Here is a 17,167-nt window from a genome sequence, read left to right as displayed (position 1 = left end):
ATCGCCCTCAAGTGCAGATGTACCAGGTTCAAACACTGGTCAGGGCACACAGGAGAAGCAATCATCTGTTTCTCTTCCCCTCTCTCTCCCCCTTCTCTCCCTCTTTCCCTTTCATAGCCAGTGGCTCAATTGGTCTAAGCATCAGCCTCAGATACTGAGGATGACTGGTTGGTCCAAATGGGTCAGCTTCAGGTGCTAAAAATAGCTCAGTTGATTTGAACATCAGCCCCAGACAAGGTTGCCGGGGGGATCCCTGTCGGAGCACATGCAGGTGTCTGTCTCACCATCTCTCCTCCTCTCATATACACACGCAAAGAGATCATCTTGCTTTCTCTGTGTGTGTAAATGTTACAGTACATCACAGAACTGCGTCTGTGAAAAAGACTTTGGTGGTTAGTTGACTCATTCTACTGAATAGTAAAGCAACTCTCAGCAGTACCCTGAACTGACCTGCTTTTGTTCCAACACAACCTCCTTCTTTTTGAGATGGGCTATTCCATTGCCGCATAACTCTGATTGATACAATATTCATTCTTAAATTGATCCTGGTTACTCCTTCTATAGTTACTACAAATAAATCTCATTCTTAAGTATCCCAACTCCTTGCAGAGCCTCCCAGAATGTTCTTCCCAATTGGAACAATCGATTTTCTCATTCTTACTGACATTTCGATTTCTGCTGCAATGGTAGAAGAATGCCCTCTTTGAGGATACATAAACAATTTTGACCTAAAGATAACATATATTCTGTGTCAGGGTCTCTTGAACTATGTCTTATTTAGACTCCACACAGGGAGCAAGTTTAAAACTTTTGAAAAACATTTTTTCTTAGGCCACTATTTCATTCTATGAACTAAAACAATGACTTACTAAATAGTAGCCAGGTGATATGAAAGATAATAATTTTTAATTTTTATTTATTGTTTTTAGAGAGAGAGGAAGGGAGAGAGAAACATGGATTTGTTGACCTACTTACTTATGCACTTATTGGTTTATTCTTATGTGTGCTCTGACTGAGGATCAAACCCACAATGCTGGGGTATCAGGTTGATGCTCTAATGAATTGAGTTATTCAGCCAGGGCTGGGAGACAGTATTGATGATGCTTCTATCTTTTTCTTGAGAGAAATATATGTTATAAAACTCCTGGGTCACATGATATATTTTTCTAAAGCAAAGGACCAGAAGAGCATAAAAAATGAATATTTTAGACTATGCTAAGAAAAGAACTAGAGAGCTTAATGTAGAGGACACAGGGGGACCTAAATGACATGATGGGCAAGGGTGTTGTCCTTTAATGCTTTCTATGTTTTCAAGCAGCAAAAGCTATATGCTTACTTTTACATATCCTTATCTGGAGATCATTTTAAGGCAGCACTATGTGTTCCAATGTCTTATGGAACATTAAACCATCAGTGAGTCAATAATCACCGCTAAGCACCTATGATTCTTCATATCCTTCCCTGGCCTCTCCTCACTCCTAAATACATTCATGTGAAAAGCACATGGCACCAGGGACTGAATTACCATATTTCCCAGGGTATAAGACTCTTCCATGTATAATACACACCTTAATTTGGAAGCCTGAAATTTGAAAAAAAAAATGTATTACATAAAGTTATTAAACTCAAGCTTTATTCAATGTAAAATTCATATAACTCCTCATCACTGTCAAAACTCCCATCCATTAGCTTGTCCTCATTTGTGTCTGATGACGAATCACTGTTTTCAACAATGAGCGCAAAAAGAAGTGGGAGATGCAAGTAAAAAATCTACAACCACTTTATAAGAGGCACCCAGTTTTTAGACCCCAAATTTTTCAAAAAAGTGTGCGTCTTATACATGGAGAAATATAGTACGTACAAACCTGAACTCAACCACCATCCCCCAAAACCAGCAGGCAGAGAAACAACAGAGAATGACAGGGGAGTCTTCAAATCAAAAGCAGAGAGAAGCTCTGAGAAACAGATACAAGCACGTAAAAGCCTCAGCAGTCTAGAATCATTGCTGTGTAGAGCATCAGCCCTAAATGTGACTGTATTGGTGGTTTCAGATTTAAGCATGAGTAGAATATCAATATTCCTCTAAAGCTATATAAAAATTAAAGGTTTATCAATTAAGTTTTAATGTGAATTCTCAGCCCTGGCTGGTTGGTTCAGTGGTAGAGTGTTGGTTTGGTGTGTGGATATCCCAGGTTCGATTCCCAGTCAGGGCACACAGGAAAAGCAGCCATCTGCTTCTCCACCCCTCCCCCTCCTCCCTCCTCTTCGCACAGCCATGGCTCAATTGGCACCTCAGGTGCTAAAAAAGAGCTCAGTTGCGAGTATGGCCCCAGATGGGCAGAGCATGGGCTCCAGAAGGAAGATGCCGGCTGCATCCTGTTTGGGGCACATGTGAAAGGCTGTCTCTCTATTTCCCCTCCCCTCACTTGAAAAAAGAAGAAAAAACAAACAAATAAATAAAAATAAAATAATGTGAATTCTCTCAGGTAGTTCACTATTGAAGGGGCCCAGATATTGGTGCACCATTTTATCTTCATGTATTCATGTATTTGATAAGTATTTAGGTGTAAAGCCAGTAGACAAGGCCACCATCACTATCACAGCAGCCTGGCCCATGCAGGTTTGCATTGGATTCGGACAGTCGGTAAAGAAACAACGGAGCCAAGAACTGATGGGCCATCTTCTTTAATCCTAGCTTGCACCCGGCAGGCAAGTAAAATACACACTGGGCTCCAAAACCCACTCAAAGTAAAATACACACTGGGCTCCAAAACCCACTCACATTCAGTGCTCACAAAGCTACTGACTTATCCGAGTTTCCTAGAATCAAATGTTTCTAGCTCACCAGACTTACTCACCTCTGTTCCCCATCTCCTTCCTTCTCCCTGCACAAACTCTACACACACCGGCTTCTCACTCAACACTCTGCCATCTTGGCTGCTTCTCCTGGCCTGCTCCACATGGCCTCTTTCTGCTCTCTGCTGTCTCCTCTAATGATAATCTCAGGAACCAAGAGCGCAAGCTCCCGCTCTGCCCCTATTTTATAGTGTAGAAATCCAAACCTTTAATCCAATATACAAAATAGGGAAGTCTCTAATACAAAGTCACTTCTCTGAGGCATGATGGGATTGCACCACCCCACATCAAAAAGGGTGGGAAAGGCTTAGTCCTAAAACCAAGTCCCAGGCTGCAATGATCCTGCCTGCCCATAGCCCACAAAGACACACATTAATATCACCTGGGCAATGGCCTCCACGTGGGCAGCGTCATCTTTAACAAAGTGAGCATAATACATTTTATCTGCCCAACATTAGGGTATGCCCCATGTGGAGAGCATGGTTTTAAGTGATAAACAGAACAGACATGATTCCAGACCTCAAGATTTATTGGAAGTAAGGTGTTTCCCCAAATACAATAATCCAGGATATTGTGTATTGGAATTTCAGGAGTGTTTACAACCCGGACCTTTTAATGAGGATATGTAAGTTGAAACAGAGTTCTGTGAAAACACCTAAAAAAGTTCACTTATCCCCAAATACCTAACAGCAACACTCTCAGGTTTCTTTGCATGGGACCCATTTTAAACGTACCTCCCCACAAAAGAATCTTCACAACCTCCATTCTGTAACTAGTTCTTAACAGTAGTAACAATATTATCTCCCATTTCTGCTGCACTTACAGTATCCCCACTCAGGGAACAATCCAAACCAACCAATTTGCAGATGAGGAAACCATGGCTTTCAGAGGGTAAGTCATTTACCCAAGGTTATGTAACCATAAAACGGTCACACTAGGGACTCCAATCCTGGTTCAATCTTACTCTAAACCTTATTCTTTTTAAATACCACAGTCTACCACTTCCCCAAGAAAGTAATTATTGTGGTTAAGCTCTTCTTACTTACAGGGTAATTTAAATCTCAACTTCTTTATAGCTTCATTTTGAATACAAATAAATGAAAGCAAAACTTTAAATGGGTTTTTCATTTCAAAAGTTAAGATTGGTCTGTTGTAGATGTTTCTTTTCCACACAAACTTCAGAAACAGCCCTGGCAAGCAGCCATTATAAATAAACCTTCAGAGCGAAACTAAATTTCAAATGATACATGGATGTGTTAGACATTTTTAAAGAGTGCAAGTGAATGTAAATGAAAGTACGAGAAAATAGAAGTCTATTAAATTATGAACAGGAGAGGAAGTAGCCTTTTTTTTTCTTTTTTAATATATTTTCCACAACATTAAGTAGTAATCTGTGTCTCTCGCCCTATTATTACCTGTTAATAGTGCTTCCCGAGAACATAGTTCGGTAAATTATAATGTCTTTATTAGGGGTAGAAAAGCTGCAAAGCAACATTAATTTAAATGCCATTCTTCAGAATACAGTCTATCAAGGGTAATGTCAATACAAACATCAGTAAGTACTGTTCATCACGGTCCTGATGCTAGCCCTTCATCGATATGCCTTTCCTATACTGTGCTGTGGTGCTGTCTCTCAGTGTGTACTGGAAGGCTGGTCTGAGAAACAAAGTATCACATCCATTCGTTTGCAATACAAATGTTGCTCTGGGCCTTGACCTGTTACATAACATAGTGTTGTCTACTCAATAATCCCTCCGAGAAAGTTGTTTTAGATATACTACCTGGGCATGGGAGAGATTACAAGAAGGAAGGACAAGGTTTTCTTTTTCTCAACAGTAGAACTTACATTCTTTTCCTGTACTCCAAATCTCAAAGCCAAAGTTAAGCTTAAATTATGGTTGCTAAGATATCCATATCCAGTTTGAGCTCAATTTTTGAACTTCCTTTTCAGTTATTTTATAATTATGGGTTTTTTTGTAAGTCATCAAATCCTTTTTGAATGAGGTTTGGTATAAGTTAAAAATAATAAACTATCTCCGTCCCAGACTTTAATCATCAGCTTGGTAAGAGATCAAATGACACAGAATTAGTTTAGAAATGAGGGTCAGCAAACTCTTTCTGTAAAGAGTCCAATAATAAATATTTTAGGTATTGAGAGCCACTCAGTCTTTGTTGCAACTACTCAGCGCCGCCATTGCAGAAAAAAAGTAAATGTGTGACCGTGTTCCAACAAAACTCTGTTACAGAAACAGGCAGTGGTCTGAATGGGGCCTGTGGGCCACTGATTGCCAACCTCTGGCAAGAAAATGGAGATGGTCTTTCACTTTCTGTATTTCTTCAGAAAACATGCCATGTACAACCCCCAAATCATAAAAACAAGAGCAACTTCAAAACATAAGTGACCCCAATTCTGTAGTTTTTTTTTAAATTTTTTCTTTTTACTTATTTATTTTAGAGAGGAGAGAGAGAGACAGAGAGAGAGAGAAGAGGAGGAGGAGCTGGAAGCATCAACTCCCATATGTGCCTTGACCAGGCAAGCCCAGGGTTTCGAACCGGCAACCTCAGCATTTCCAGGTCGACGTTTTATCCACTGTGCCACCACAGGTCAGGCCTCAATTCTGTAGTTTTAATAGCAGGTTGGCATTTGTTTTTCATGTGAACGATATAATACATTTAATTTAAAAGTGCAAGATGCGTTCAGAAGTGGACAAGAAATTGCCAAAGATGCACAATCCTTCAATTTCCATTTTTAACATATGCACATAAATGATTCTTTCCAATGATAAAATCTACTGAATCAGTCTCTTGGACCACAGACTACTTGGATGTTACCATGGAATAAGTTAAGAACTTTTGGAAAACATCTCCTCTCTGTTGGCCCACTATACTATTCCATGCCCTAAAGCACTGATTTGCTAAATGCTACCTAGATACGAAGGAAGGGAATAATTGGTTGGTTCTTCTTTCTTTTCCTTTAGAGAATTATATGTTCTCATAAATGCAGAGACATAAGATATATTTTTCCAAAGCAAGGGATTGAAGAACTATAAAAGTATATGTTTTACATTCTAAGTTTTGCAGATCTAAATCTGAGGAGATTGCCTTTTTCCTGTTCTCAAAATCAACCTAAATATGAAATGCTTGGAAATACCTATACAGTTAAATCTTTAGTGCAAATGGTATTAAAACAAGCTGACTTCTGCATCATTTCTTGCCCTAAATTAGCTCTGAAGTTTGTTGCTCCTTGAACCAATAGCATATCCCTTAGGAAAATGCTCTCCAAACTGGGCTACACATCAGATTTGCTTGTTTCCATTTTTAACACATGAATTTCTGGGCCCTACTCCCAGGCTATTGAATGAGACAAATATTGGCTGAGTTTTACTGTCTCCTCCCAGAACCCTGACAGGGGTGGTCACAGTAACTAAATTCTCACCACATCCTATTGTGAAGTAAATACTATTAATGCCTTTAACAGATAAGAGCACCAGGGCTCTTGCTTAAGGTCACGTAGCCACAGCCCTGTAGCCTTTCCAGATAGATCCACAACTTCTGTTATGTCACCAGAATGGAATTAACCATATTCAAATTTAGAACCCGAGACTTCTTTTCAACCAATGCACTAAATAAATAGTAGAAAAGTTAAATCAAATATAAAGGCCAAACGCTACTCTGCAAGAACAGATTATATTTAATAGTGGCATGTAGCCTGCCTCGCCTATGACACTTTTCTTTTTTTGAATTTTTACCCATTTTGGCCTTAAAAAGTTTTTAAAGTGGTCCTAAATTGGAAAGAGGCCACCTGTGCTCAAAGAGCGGCACAGGAAGAGGTCAATGGGACGGCTGGGGTCACGTCTGGAGAGGAAAGGAAAGCAGGTGGAATGAGTAGGAAGAACAAGAAAAATGCATTTTGCATTTAATTTCCTATGACAAGAACACAGTTTATGAATGTGTCAAGCCTGCATCTGGGTGCTTAGGAACTTTTGTGGGAGCACCTATTTTGTTTCTAATGTACTATTGCAAATGTCAGGTTAGCAAACAGCAGAAACTGCAATAGCAAAGTGAAAGATAGGTGGGTAGGTCTCTAGATCCTTCGGACTTGCTTCCACTTCTTCCAGGGGGCTCCACGTGAGGAGATTAGGTACAAATGAGCCAACACATTGTCACACTTTCTGACACGGCACATACAGTAAAACAAGCAGGAGGTCACCAAGCGAAACTAAAGCAAAATCAATTATGCAAGACTTAAATCTCCCAAAAGAAAAGTTTTTGTAGTGAGTGCCTCAGTTCAAACATAATTTGTACATTCGACTTGTAGCCATGACAAATAAGCTACAATTTTAAAAGTGGATTTTCTTTTTCTAATTGGAAGCTGTAATGCAATCCTCCTTTTTCTTATAAAACTGACCCGAGGACATCAAGGGAGCGAGGAGACATATTCCCCTCTGTTTTGCAACCAGAGAAAACTGAAAATAGAAACTGAATGAAAGTTGAAATGCACAGCTATTCCTGGCTGGATAGCTCGGTTGGTTAGAGCATCATTCCAAAGTGCAGAGGTTGCCAGTTCGATCCCTCATCAGAGCGCATACAGGAACAGATGTTTCTGGGGTTTTTTTTTCTGCTCTTTTCCTTCCTCTCTCTAAAATCAATAAAATAAACATTAAAAAAAATGAAAAGAAATGTACAGATAATCCGTGTTGTGCCCACACGCAGCCAGCAGCAGGGCCAAGGCACATGGAATTCAGACAACAGCGGGTGTTACTGGGTCACTGTGACTCAGGAGCACAGTGCCTAGGGGGGGGGCCGCTATACAGTCACCCGGTTCACTGACTGACGGGCTAAGTGCTTTGTGGGCTGAGAGGGGAAATAAGCCTCTTCTATCTTTCCTTAACACCTATTCTGATAAACGGTTTCAGACAATATCGCTTATGAATGTTCTAGAACTCTAAATTGGTCCTCTCATCAGCCCCAGCCCCAGTGAGGTTTGCAAAGTTGCTTTCCAGCCTCTCTGACTTTCCCGAGCTGTCGCCATCCCTCTTGTTTTTCTCATTTGTTTCCAGAAACCCGGTGCTCCAGTGCTCTAGATTTCCACACTGCATCTGCGGGGGTCAGGGAACAGCAATGGCATCCCTGAGGACCTGTCCTCATGGCCCAAACTCTCTATACTTTTAAAGCCTTTCTTTTCATCAAAGTGGACTTTTTGGTCTCTAATCGCTGGGAGCTTTGCTAGCTTAGTAGCTTACAACTTTACAGCCAACGTGGTAAAGGTGAATGTGGCCAAGGGTTCCCAGAGCCTCTTTCATTTATGGGCATAAACCAAGCACTTTACAGAGTGAGGGGGCTCCTACTGAGGAAGAAGTCTGTGATGGTGGCAAGGCTGCTAAAGTGACAGGAAAAATACATATTATTATGCCAGTGGTATCTGCATGTTCCCTTCCCAAGGAAACCCCCTCTGAGATTAGCAGCTCACTCAAATTGCCTTTTCTTGCCTCCCTTATAAAGAGAACAGTCCTATGTGCTCATGCTCAATGAGCATTCCACATTCTTGTAGATCTAATAATGACAGAGTCATGCAGGATCATGAGCCAAAAGATAGACTGAGGCAGCAGGAGGTGGAGAGGGTGAAGTGAGAGCTGCGACACAGGGTTCAAATCCTGCCCTCCCCTCATCCCACGTTTGAGATACAGGGTGACTCACTTTGGCTCTTGAAACCTCAGTTTCTTCTTCTGGATTATCAGAAAGAGGATTTAATATTTCTTTGTTTTCTTTATTATTGATTTGAGAGAGAGAGAGAAACATCAACCCATTGTTCCACTTACATTGGTTGACTCCCGTAGGTGCCTTGACCATGGATCGAACCTGCAGCCTCGGCATATTGAAATGAAGCTCCAATCAACAGAATTACCTTACTGGGACCTAGTATTTCTTAATCTTGGGGTTCTCAAGTGCTTCAGGGAGAATTAACCGAGATCATGAACACAGGCACAACACGGTACCTATCACAGGGCTAGTTGTCCAACAAGTATTCTTTTTCTTGACCTCATCATCTATTGACCCCTCTTTTCAAATAACTTGTTTAAACACTTATCTTTTATTTTTTACTTCCAAAAACAGAAATCAAGATACCTGACTAGTAATAGCATGTGTGATGAAGAGCCACACTTCTTTCTCATTTGGAGACACCCTGTGAATTACACTTAAGCTGGCTTTTTGAAACAGTTCTAGCACATTCTACTTGCACTCAGATGAATGGGCAATTCTCTTAAAATATGAAGCAGTTTGGTGCCGGGCAGAGCATGTATTCAGGTCCATAAACATAAACATATTTTATGTCACACTGAAACATGAACTATGCAATTCCAAAAGGCTACCAAAATATAAACAAAATAATTTCAAGACTAAAGACACAGAGCTAAAGAGAAATTGAGAGGAAGGAGAAAGAGGCTAAGTTTTCTATGAGGCAAGAAAGCTGATGAGGGGTAAAACTCTGTGGGGTTTTTTTTAGAGTAGCACATCGCAGAAATTATTTAACATTCTATGTCAAACCACTTTGGTAATGACTTCCGTATTCTGACCTTTGTCTAGCAGCTCCAGCCCAAGGTCAGCACCGAGCCTCTCTTCAGCAATGACCACTGTGTAGTGAAGCTGGGTGAGGATGTGCTCATGCAGCTGAAACTCCCTTTTGCTGTAGGAAGGGGGCCTGTAGAGGATGGCCCTTCTGCTGTGGCTGCCAAAGTGTATCTCAATCGATTCTTCAATCTAAAAAAGAAAGAAGGCATAAAAATTCAAGAGGAAAAAGCACATTTTTCTCGAAGAATGTCATGAATGCAAATCAAGGTCCACTCAGAGAGTTATCCTTTCAAGTTTTTCTCTAGGCATGAAAGACAGATTCTCAGAAAGGCTAACTAGGACAAGGATAGCCTCATCTGCAAGGACTCAAGGTGGATTGAATTTTCTCACTGTGACCAAAAGATGAAAAGTTGGGGCCATTAAAATATAGAGCTCCTAGAAGAAGACTATAGCATAGAGATACAGAGCTTAACTCGAGCTGGAAATGTAAACTAATAGCAATGTCTTTCATCGGCATTGTGCTTTTATATAATAGTGGCAGCTGCATTCTTTTATAACAGTTCTTTTAGGTAAACAGGAGAGACGAACGGACTCGGAGGGGATGGATTTTGTGCTGCAGGAATTGGTCAGGAAGCAGTAGAGCTGAGAAGCAAGCCCAGAGCTCTTTGGAGATGCACATTGCTACAGCTTCTTCCAGGATGCAGCAAGAGGTGAACACATCTAAATGAGACTGGATAGATCTCTGTGTGAGGACAGCTACCGAAGTATTACAATTTTAGGTTCTCCCTTCAACAGTTTATTTTTCTCCCAGTAAATATTCCTCTTTCTCACAATAGTGTTTGGAAATTTCATTAACAAAAGGGAATTTTCTAATTGACAAGTAGAAAGAATGATGACACTCATTATAAGGTTTAATAGTAGATACTAGGTGTTTTCCAGAAAACTTGAGATTATTTCTTGATAAAGTGAACATTAAAACACTTTTTCCATTGATTTGAGAGAGAGAGAGAGAGAGAGAGAGGAAGCAAAAGAAGCATCAATTCGTTGCTTCACTTAGTTATGCCATATAGTTGTGCATTCATTGGTTGTTTCTTTCTTTTTGTCTTTTTTCATTTGTTGTTTCTTGAATGTGCCCTGACTGGGATCAAACCCATCACCTCAGTGTGGTGGGACCATGCTCTACCCATTGAGCAACCCAGCCAGAACCAAGTAGACATTTTTCATTACCAGGAAGAGCAAGGCAATTGGATGGGGACTAGGGTAAAAAAAAATGGAAGAAGAGGGGACCAAGGAGTTGGATGAGAAAGATGGAGGGAAGAGGTAAACAACAAAACCGAGAGTCCAAATTATTTCAGTGGCAGTTCTGAGTTGAACTGTCCATTTTATGGATCTAAAACACAATATGCATCATGTCTTCTCACTACTTAAATTTCTTCATTATTTCCCATTACTGATGAATCAATTTCACATCTTTATCAAGGACCACAAGGCCATTCCAACTTAGACCTTACTGCTTGGGTGTCCGGTAATATCACACTCTTAATAATTTCCATTCCTGTTCCCAGCCTGCACCTTCATACATACATACCACCATGCCTTCCACCTGCAATCCTTCCTCTTTCTCCATTCATCCACCCAGCAAACTCCAAATAAAACATTACCCTTTTTGAAAATCTCTGTAAATTTCCAGTAAAGGATGTAATTGCAATACAAGCTTCCATTAGCACTCATGAAATTGTGTCTCTTTCTAATATGAGCTCTTAAAGAGGCAGCCTGCATTGCCCTAGTCTTCAGCACTTAATAAATGAAGATAGCTGGTAAATTAATGAGCTGCAGTGCTCCATCTAGATCTTTGAAGATACAACATGGAAAGAACAAAGAAACAGACTTAGACTGTAAACCTTCAGAGGGCAGGAACTATATCTTGCTTTTCACTGCCTACAAATTATTGCTATTGAAAACTACTGGACAAAGCAGAGTGAAGTGTAGGAGAAGAACACAAACTCTAGAGCCAGACTGCTGAGTTCAAATCCCAGGGCTCCACCACCACTATGTGTGTGACCTTGGATTATACCTTCCTCCTAAGGTTGCTGTGAGGATTAAAGTGTTAATATTTGTAAAATGCCTAGAACTGTGCCTGGCATATAGGGAGCAGTCTATATGTATTTTTAAAAATAATAATATATCATAAAGAGCCAAGAGTCAGAAAAATGTTTCTGATTCTGAATTCTGCTTACCACATGTTAACATAGGTGCCTACTACATTTGCGGTGAATATAATGGAACGGAATAAATAGATCACTACCTAATCACACGACCTGTGCCTGATACTTTGACAAAACATGACTGCTTAGATCTTTTCCCTTGTTAAAGGAGATTGCATTTTACTGATCATGAAACTAAACTCAAGAATTTAACTGTAAATTGGGATATCATTTCCCCCCAAATTCTGGTAATAGTTTAATGGTAAGCTAATAAGAAGGAATACTTGAACCCAAATACAATCTGAACACAGGAGTTAGAGGGAAGCAGTAGCCCATAGGAGGCCAAAATAAACAGACATGTGTCTAGGTGGAAAGGGAAGACAGATGCTTCCAAATATATCTGTGTCACTCAAGCAAAATGCACAGTGCCCAGAATTCCCTTCTCATATTATTTCTTACATAATCACAGGATGTGTCTCTCTGTTACAGCTGGCTCAAGTGTAGCAGTGACTTCACATGAAGGGACTGTAGTTTTAAATTTTAAGTTATTATTTAGGAAGATATTTTCCTCCTTCACTCCACCCCACTCCAAACAGGATCAGTTTAAGCTACACAGACATAGCTCATAACAACATATCTTATATAGAGCATATTCTAAATAAAATATAATTACTGGCCATATTTTGTAATAACCTTGACATAGGCTGAAATTTTAACTCACAGCTCAGACTACGGGGATGAAACAGGAAGTGAGTTTGTCAGTCAAATTATGTTGTATTACCCTGTCATATAAACCGCCCTGTCCTTGCCATATTTATAACAACATGTATCAGCAAAATGGCCCAATACCAAGGAGTGAGAACAGTTTAGCCGGTCTGACAACAGGTGCATGCACTGCGTATGTGAAATAAAAACTATTCGAACAGTTATGTCAACCGCATCAGCAAGTGACGGATTAGCAAATGCAAGAGCAGCACTTTTGGAAATAAAAGCTCCTGATTACTCATACAATTTTGAAGATATATATATATATATATTTATTTAGTGGGAAAATATATTTAACCTGGCCACCATGACAACAACTAAACTTGAGACTTGCAAGCCTGCTAATGAGAATTTAGAAATTCCGGATGTCTTAGTTACTTCCCTCTCTCTCTTCCTCTTGAGAGAGCTTCAGAATATCCCTTCAGAAATCATTTTGCTAGACTACATAAAAGTTGTTTTATTAACTGGACACATTTTTTTTGGAAGGACTTTCAAATCTGAAACCTTTATACCACCTTCGATAAAGCAAAGGACAGAGTGTTGTAATAAACTACTCGGAGTGTGAGGTGCAGCAAGGTAATGTAAGAACAGAGAAAGCACTGGAGATCAAAACCCTAGACTTGGATTCTGGCCGGGCCAATGATGCTTCACCACTGGGGCGACTTATTATTCAGCCTCTCTTTATCAGAGTTTTCTCATAGGTGTAGTGACAAATCCTACCTCATGAGGTTGTTTTGGGAATTAAATGAATTTTCTACATGAAAATGTGCAACATAGTGTCCTACCAATAAATGTTAAATATATGTGAATAAAATTGAAAAATAATGAATGTTATACTGCAACTCTGCTTCTATATTAGGATTCTGTAAGTCTTTCAGTTAATATAGTTTGAATACTATAGTAAAGAAATAATTCTACACTAAACTATATGCTTCTATATACCCTGATATTTTTTTTTCTTTGTAGTACTCATTACCTTTTAGTGCAAAAATAAAATTTATCATGTTTTCTTTTTTCTTTTCTTTATTTTCTTTTATTATTTTATTTTATTTTATTTTGGGGGTTAGAGGAGGGGACCTAGTGAGGTAGATTCCCACATGTGCCCAAACGGGATTCACCTGGCAACCCTGTCTGGAGCCCATGCTGGAGCACCGAGTTATTTTTATTCTATTTATTATTTATTTATTTATTTATTTTGTATTTTATCCCAAAGTTAGAAGTGGGGAGGCAGACAGACTCCTGCATTTGCCCGACTGGGATCCACCTGGCATGCCCACCAGGGGGAGATGCTCTGCCCATCTGGGTTGTTGCTCCATTGAGCCCAGAGCTATTCTAGTACCTGAGGTGGTGGCCATGGAGCCATCCTCAGTGCCCAGGCTAACTTTGCTCCAATGGATCCTTGGCTGTGGGAGGGGAGGAGCGAGATAGGGAGGAAGGAGAGGGGGTGGGGTGGAGAGACAGGTGGGTGCTTCTCCTGTGTGCCCTGGCCGGGAATCGAACCCAGGACTTCCACACACCAGGCGGAACACTGAGCTATTTTTAGCAGCTGAGGCCGATGCATTCCAACTGACTTATCCTCAGCACGTGGGGCCACTCTGGAACTAAATGAGCCACTGGCTGCAGGAGGAGAGGAGGGAGAGCTGGGGGAAGGGGAGGGGAAGAGAAGCAGATGGTCATTTCTTTTGTGTGCCTTGACTAGGAACCAAACCTGGGACATCCATACAGCAGCCAACACTCTATCCACTGAGCCACCAGCCAGGGCCTCATATTTATTTTCGGTCTCTACACACCATAAAAGAAGGCAAACGAAAGCAAGCATTTTTGTATGTGTTGTTCACTTTTGTTTCCCCAACCTTAAAACAGTATTGGAACATAATGGGCACATAATAAATATTCTTTGAATGAATGAATGCAAACATCCTTTTTCTCAATATGCAAAAGTCTTTGTCATAAATATTACCATAGAATATTGGTAATAGAAAGAGGAAACATTTTGAACTAAGAAATTCATTTCTCGGGGGCCGGTTGGCTCAGTGGTAGAGAGTCAGCCCAGCGTGTGGAAGTTTCAAGTTTGATACCTGGCCAGGGCATGCAGGAGAAGCACCCATTTGCTTCTCCATTCTTCCCCATCTCCCTCCTCCCTCCCTCCTTCTCTCTTCTCTCTCTCTCTCTCTCCCCCCCCCCCCCCCCCCCCCCCGGCAGCCAAGGCTCCATTGGAGCAATGTTGGCCCAGGAGATGAGGATTGCTCCACAGCTTCACCCTCTTCACCCTCGGGCATTAGAATGGCTCTGATTGCAATAAAGCAATGCCCTAGATGGGCAGAGCATCGCCCCCTAGTGGGTATTCCAGGTGGATTCTGGTCGGGTGCATGTGGGAGTCTGTCTCTCTGCCTCCCTGCTTCTCACTTAAGTACAAAAAAAAAAAAAAGAAATAAAAGAAAGAAATTCATTTCAGTAGAATTGTAAATAGCAAGAATGACAATGATAGAGTTACATATTTGAGCAAATCAGTGAGTTTCAGTAAAAAAAAATGAATAAAAAGCTATATTATAAAAGTAGTATATTTCTCAGTTACTTACACTATTAAAAATTTTACACCAAGATTCACTAGCAAAAACAAGGAATAAAACTCTTTAAAATAAAGTAAAAATTGACCCTGGCCAATTCACTCAGTGGTAAAGCATTGGCCTGGCATGTGGAAGTCTTGGGTTCGATTATTCCCAGTCAGGGCACACAGAAGAAGCGACCATCTGCTTCTCTCCCCCTTCCTCATCCCCTCTTGCTCTCTCTCTTTCTCTCTCTTCCCTTCCCGCACCCATAGGTAGAGTGGTTCAAGCAAAGTTAGCCCTGAGCGCTTAGGATGGCTCCATGGACTAGCCTCAGGTGCTAGAATAGCTCAGTTGCTGAGCAACAAAGCAGCAACCCAGAGAGGCAGAGCATTGCCTGGTAGGGGGCTTGCCAGGTGGATCCCAGTCAGGGCACATGTGGGAGTCTGTCTCTGCCTCCCACCTCTCACTTAATAATAATAATAATAATAATAATATATATATATATAGTAAGAAAATAAAACATTTTTCTACACAACAGAAAGATTATTTATGAATTTATTAAAGTTGCCATGTATTTATGACATCTATAAATGTTCAATTACAAATATATAGTAGATCTAAGATGTGTGTCATATACAACAAAGTCAAATTGCCTTGCTGGTCTAGATTTTTGGCATTTTAGAAATATTACAGAGCATATTATTGTGAATTATGTTTTAATTTCTCCACTATAAGAATAAAATATAAAATTTTTTTCAGTTAATGAAATGTACACTTACTTTAGATAATTTAAGAAATAAAATGAATAAAGTTTGCTAGGATGTATATCTTACACATTTTCTACTTAAAATTTATTTATAACTGCAGGATGGTTTAGGGGCCACAGGTTTCCCAGAAATGCAAGTCTGGAGAATGTTCCCTACCTAAGTGAATAGTTAGTGACCTAACTGTTCTGCCTTTGACCCACAGCTGACTCAACTGAATCTCAGGTCCACCATGGAATAATCACACATTTCTCAGAGCTACTCTCTAACACTGAGCACCTTCTGATTCTACTTCCAAACTGTACCCTGGGGTTATCACAACACTCAGCACCCAGTGAAAGGCAAGTTTGCTCATCTGTGGCTCTATGTGTAAGATATACATCTAAACAAATAATAGAAAGAAAGAAAGAGAGAGAAAGAAAAAGAAAGAAAGAAAGAAAGAAAGAAAGAAAGAAAGAAAGAAAGAAAGAAAGAAAGAAAGATCCTGACAAGGTGGCGGCACAGTGGATAGAGCATCAGATTGGGACACGGAGGACCCAAGTTTGAAACCCCGAGGTCGCCAGCTTGAGTGGGGGCTCATCTGGTTTGAGCAAGGCTCACCAGCTTGAGCTCAAGGTCACTGGCTTGAGCAAGGGGTCACTCAGTCTGCTGTAGTCTCTCGGTCAAGGCACATATGAGAAAGCAATCAATGAACAACTAAGGTGCCGCTGCGAAGGATTGGTGCTTCTTATCTTTCTCCCTTCCTGTCTATCTGTCCTTATATGTCCCTCTCTTTGTCTCTCTCTGTCTATGTCACACACACACACACACACACACACACACACACACAAATACAATCAAGTTTCAATATAAAAACAATTGGGCCCTGGACGGTTGGCTCAGCGGTAGAGCGCCGGCCTGGCGTGCGGGGGACCCGGGTTCGATTCCCGGCCAGGGCACACAGGAGAAGCGCCCATTTGCTTCTCCACCTCCCCTCCTTCCTCTCTGTCTCTCTCTTCCCCTCCCGCAGCCAAGGCTCCATTGGAGCAAAGATGGCCCGGGCGCTGGGGATGGCTCCTTGGCCTCTGCCCCAGGCGCTAGAGTGGCTCTGGTAGTGGCAGAGCTACGCTCTGGAGGGGCAGAGCATCGCCCCCTGGTGGGCAGAGCGGCGCCCCTGGTAGGCGTGCCGGGTGGATCCCGGTCGGGCGCATGCGGGAGTCTGTCTGACTGCCTCTCCCCGTTTCCAGCTTCAGAAAAAAAACAAAAATTGTATCCTCGGTATAGCTTTAAGAAAATGGCACTCAAATATCCATTGCCCAAAACCACCATCTATTCCTCAGTCTAATTTCCTTTTTGTCACTCTTCACAATTTATAATTATATGTAATTTTTTTTTTATTCATTTTTAGAGAGGAGAGAGAGAGGTAGAGAGAAGGGGGGAGGAGCTGGAAGCATCAACTCCCATATGTGCCTTGACCAGG

At 40.9% G+C, this 17,167-nt stretch overlaps 1 protein-coding gene across 1 annotated transcript in view; it reads right to left on the bottom strand.

Annotated features, from left to right (window-relative positions):
* CPED1 (cadherin like and PC-esterase domain containing 1) overlaps positions 1-17,167 on the bottom strand; it is a 330,727-nt gene that overhangs the window by 288,758 nt on the left and 24,802 nt on the right. The window contains exon 2 of the mRNA XM_066262182.1: positions 9,432-9,615. Coding sequence (XP_066118279.1) covers positions 9,432-9,615 — 184 coding nt within the window. The remainder of the gene's footprint in view (positions 1-9,431; positions 9,616-17,167) is intronic.

Source organism: Saccopteryx bilineata, chromosome 2 (assembly GCF_036850765.1).
Source record: "Saccopteryx bilineata isolate mSacBil1 chromosome 2, mSacBil1_pri_phased_curated, whole genome shotgun sequence".
Lineage (NCBI taxonomy): Eukaryota > Metazoa > Chordata > Mammalia > Chiroptera > Emballonuridae > Saccopteryx > Saccopteryx bilineata.
This window is presented reverse-complemented; position numbering and strand designations above follow the sequence as displayed.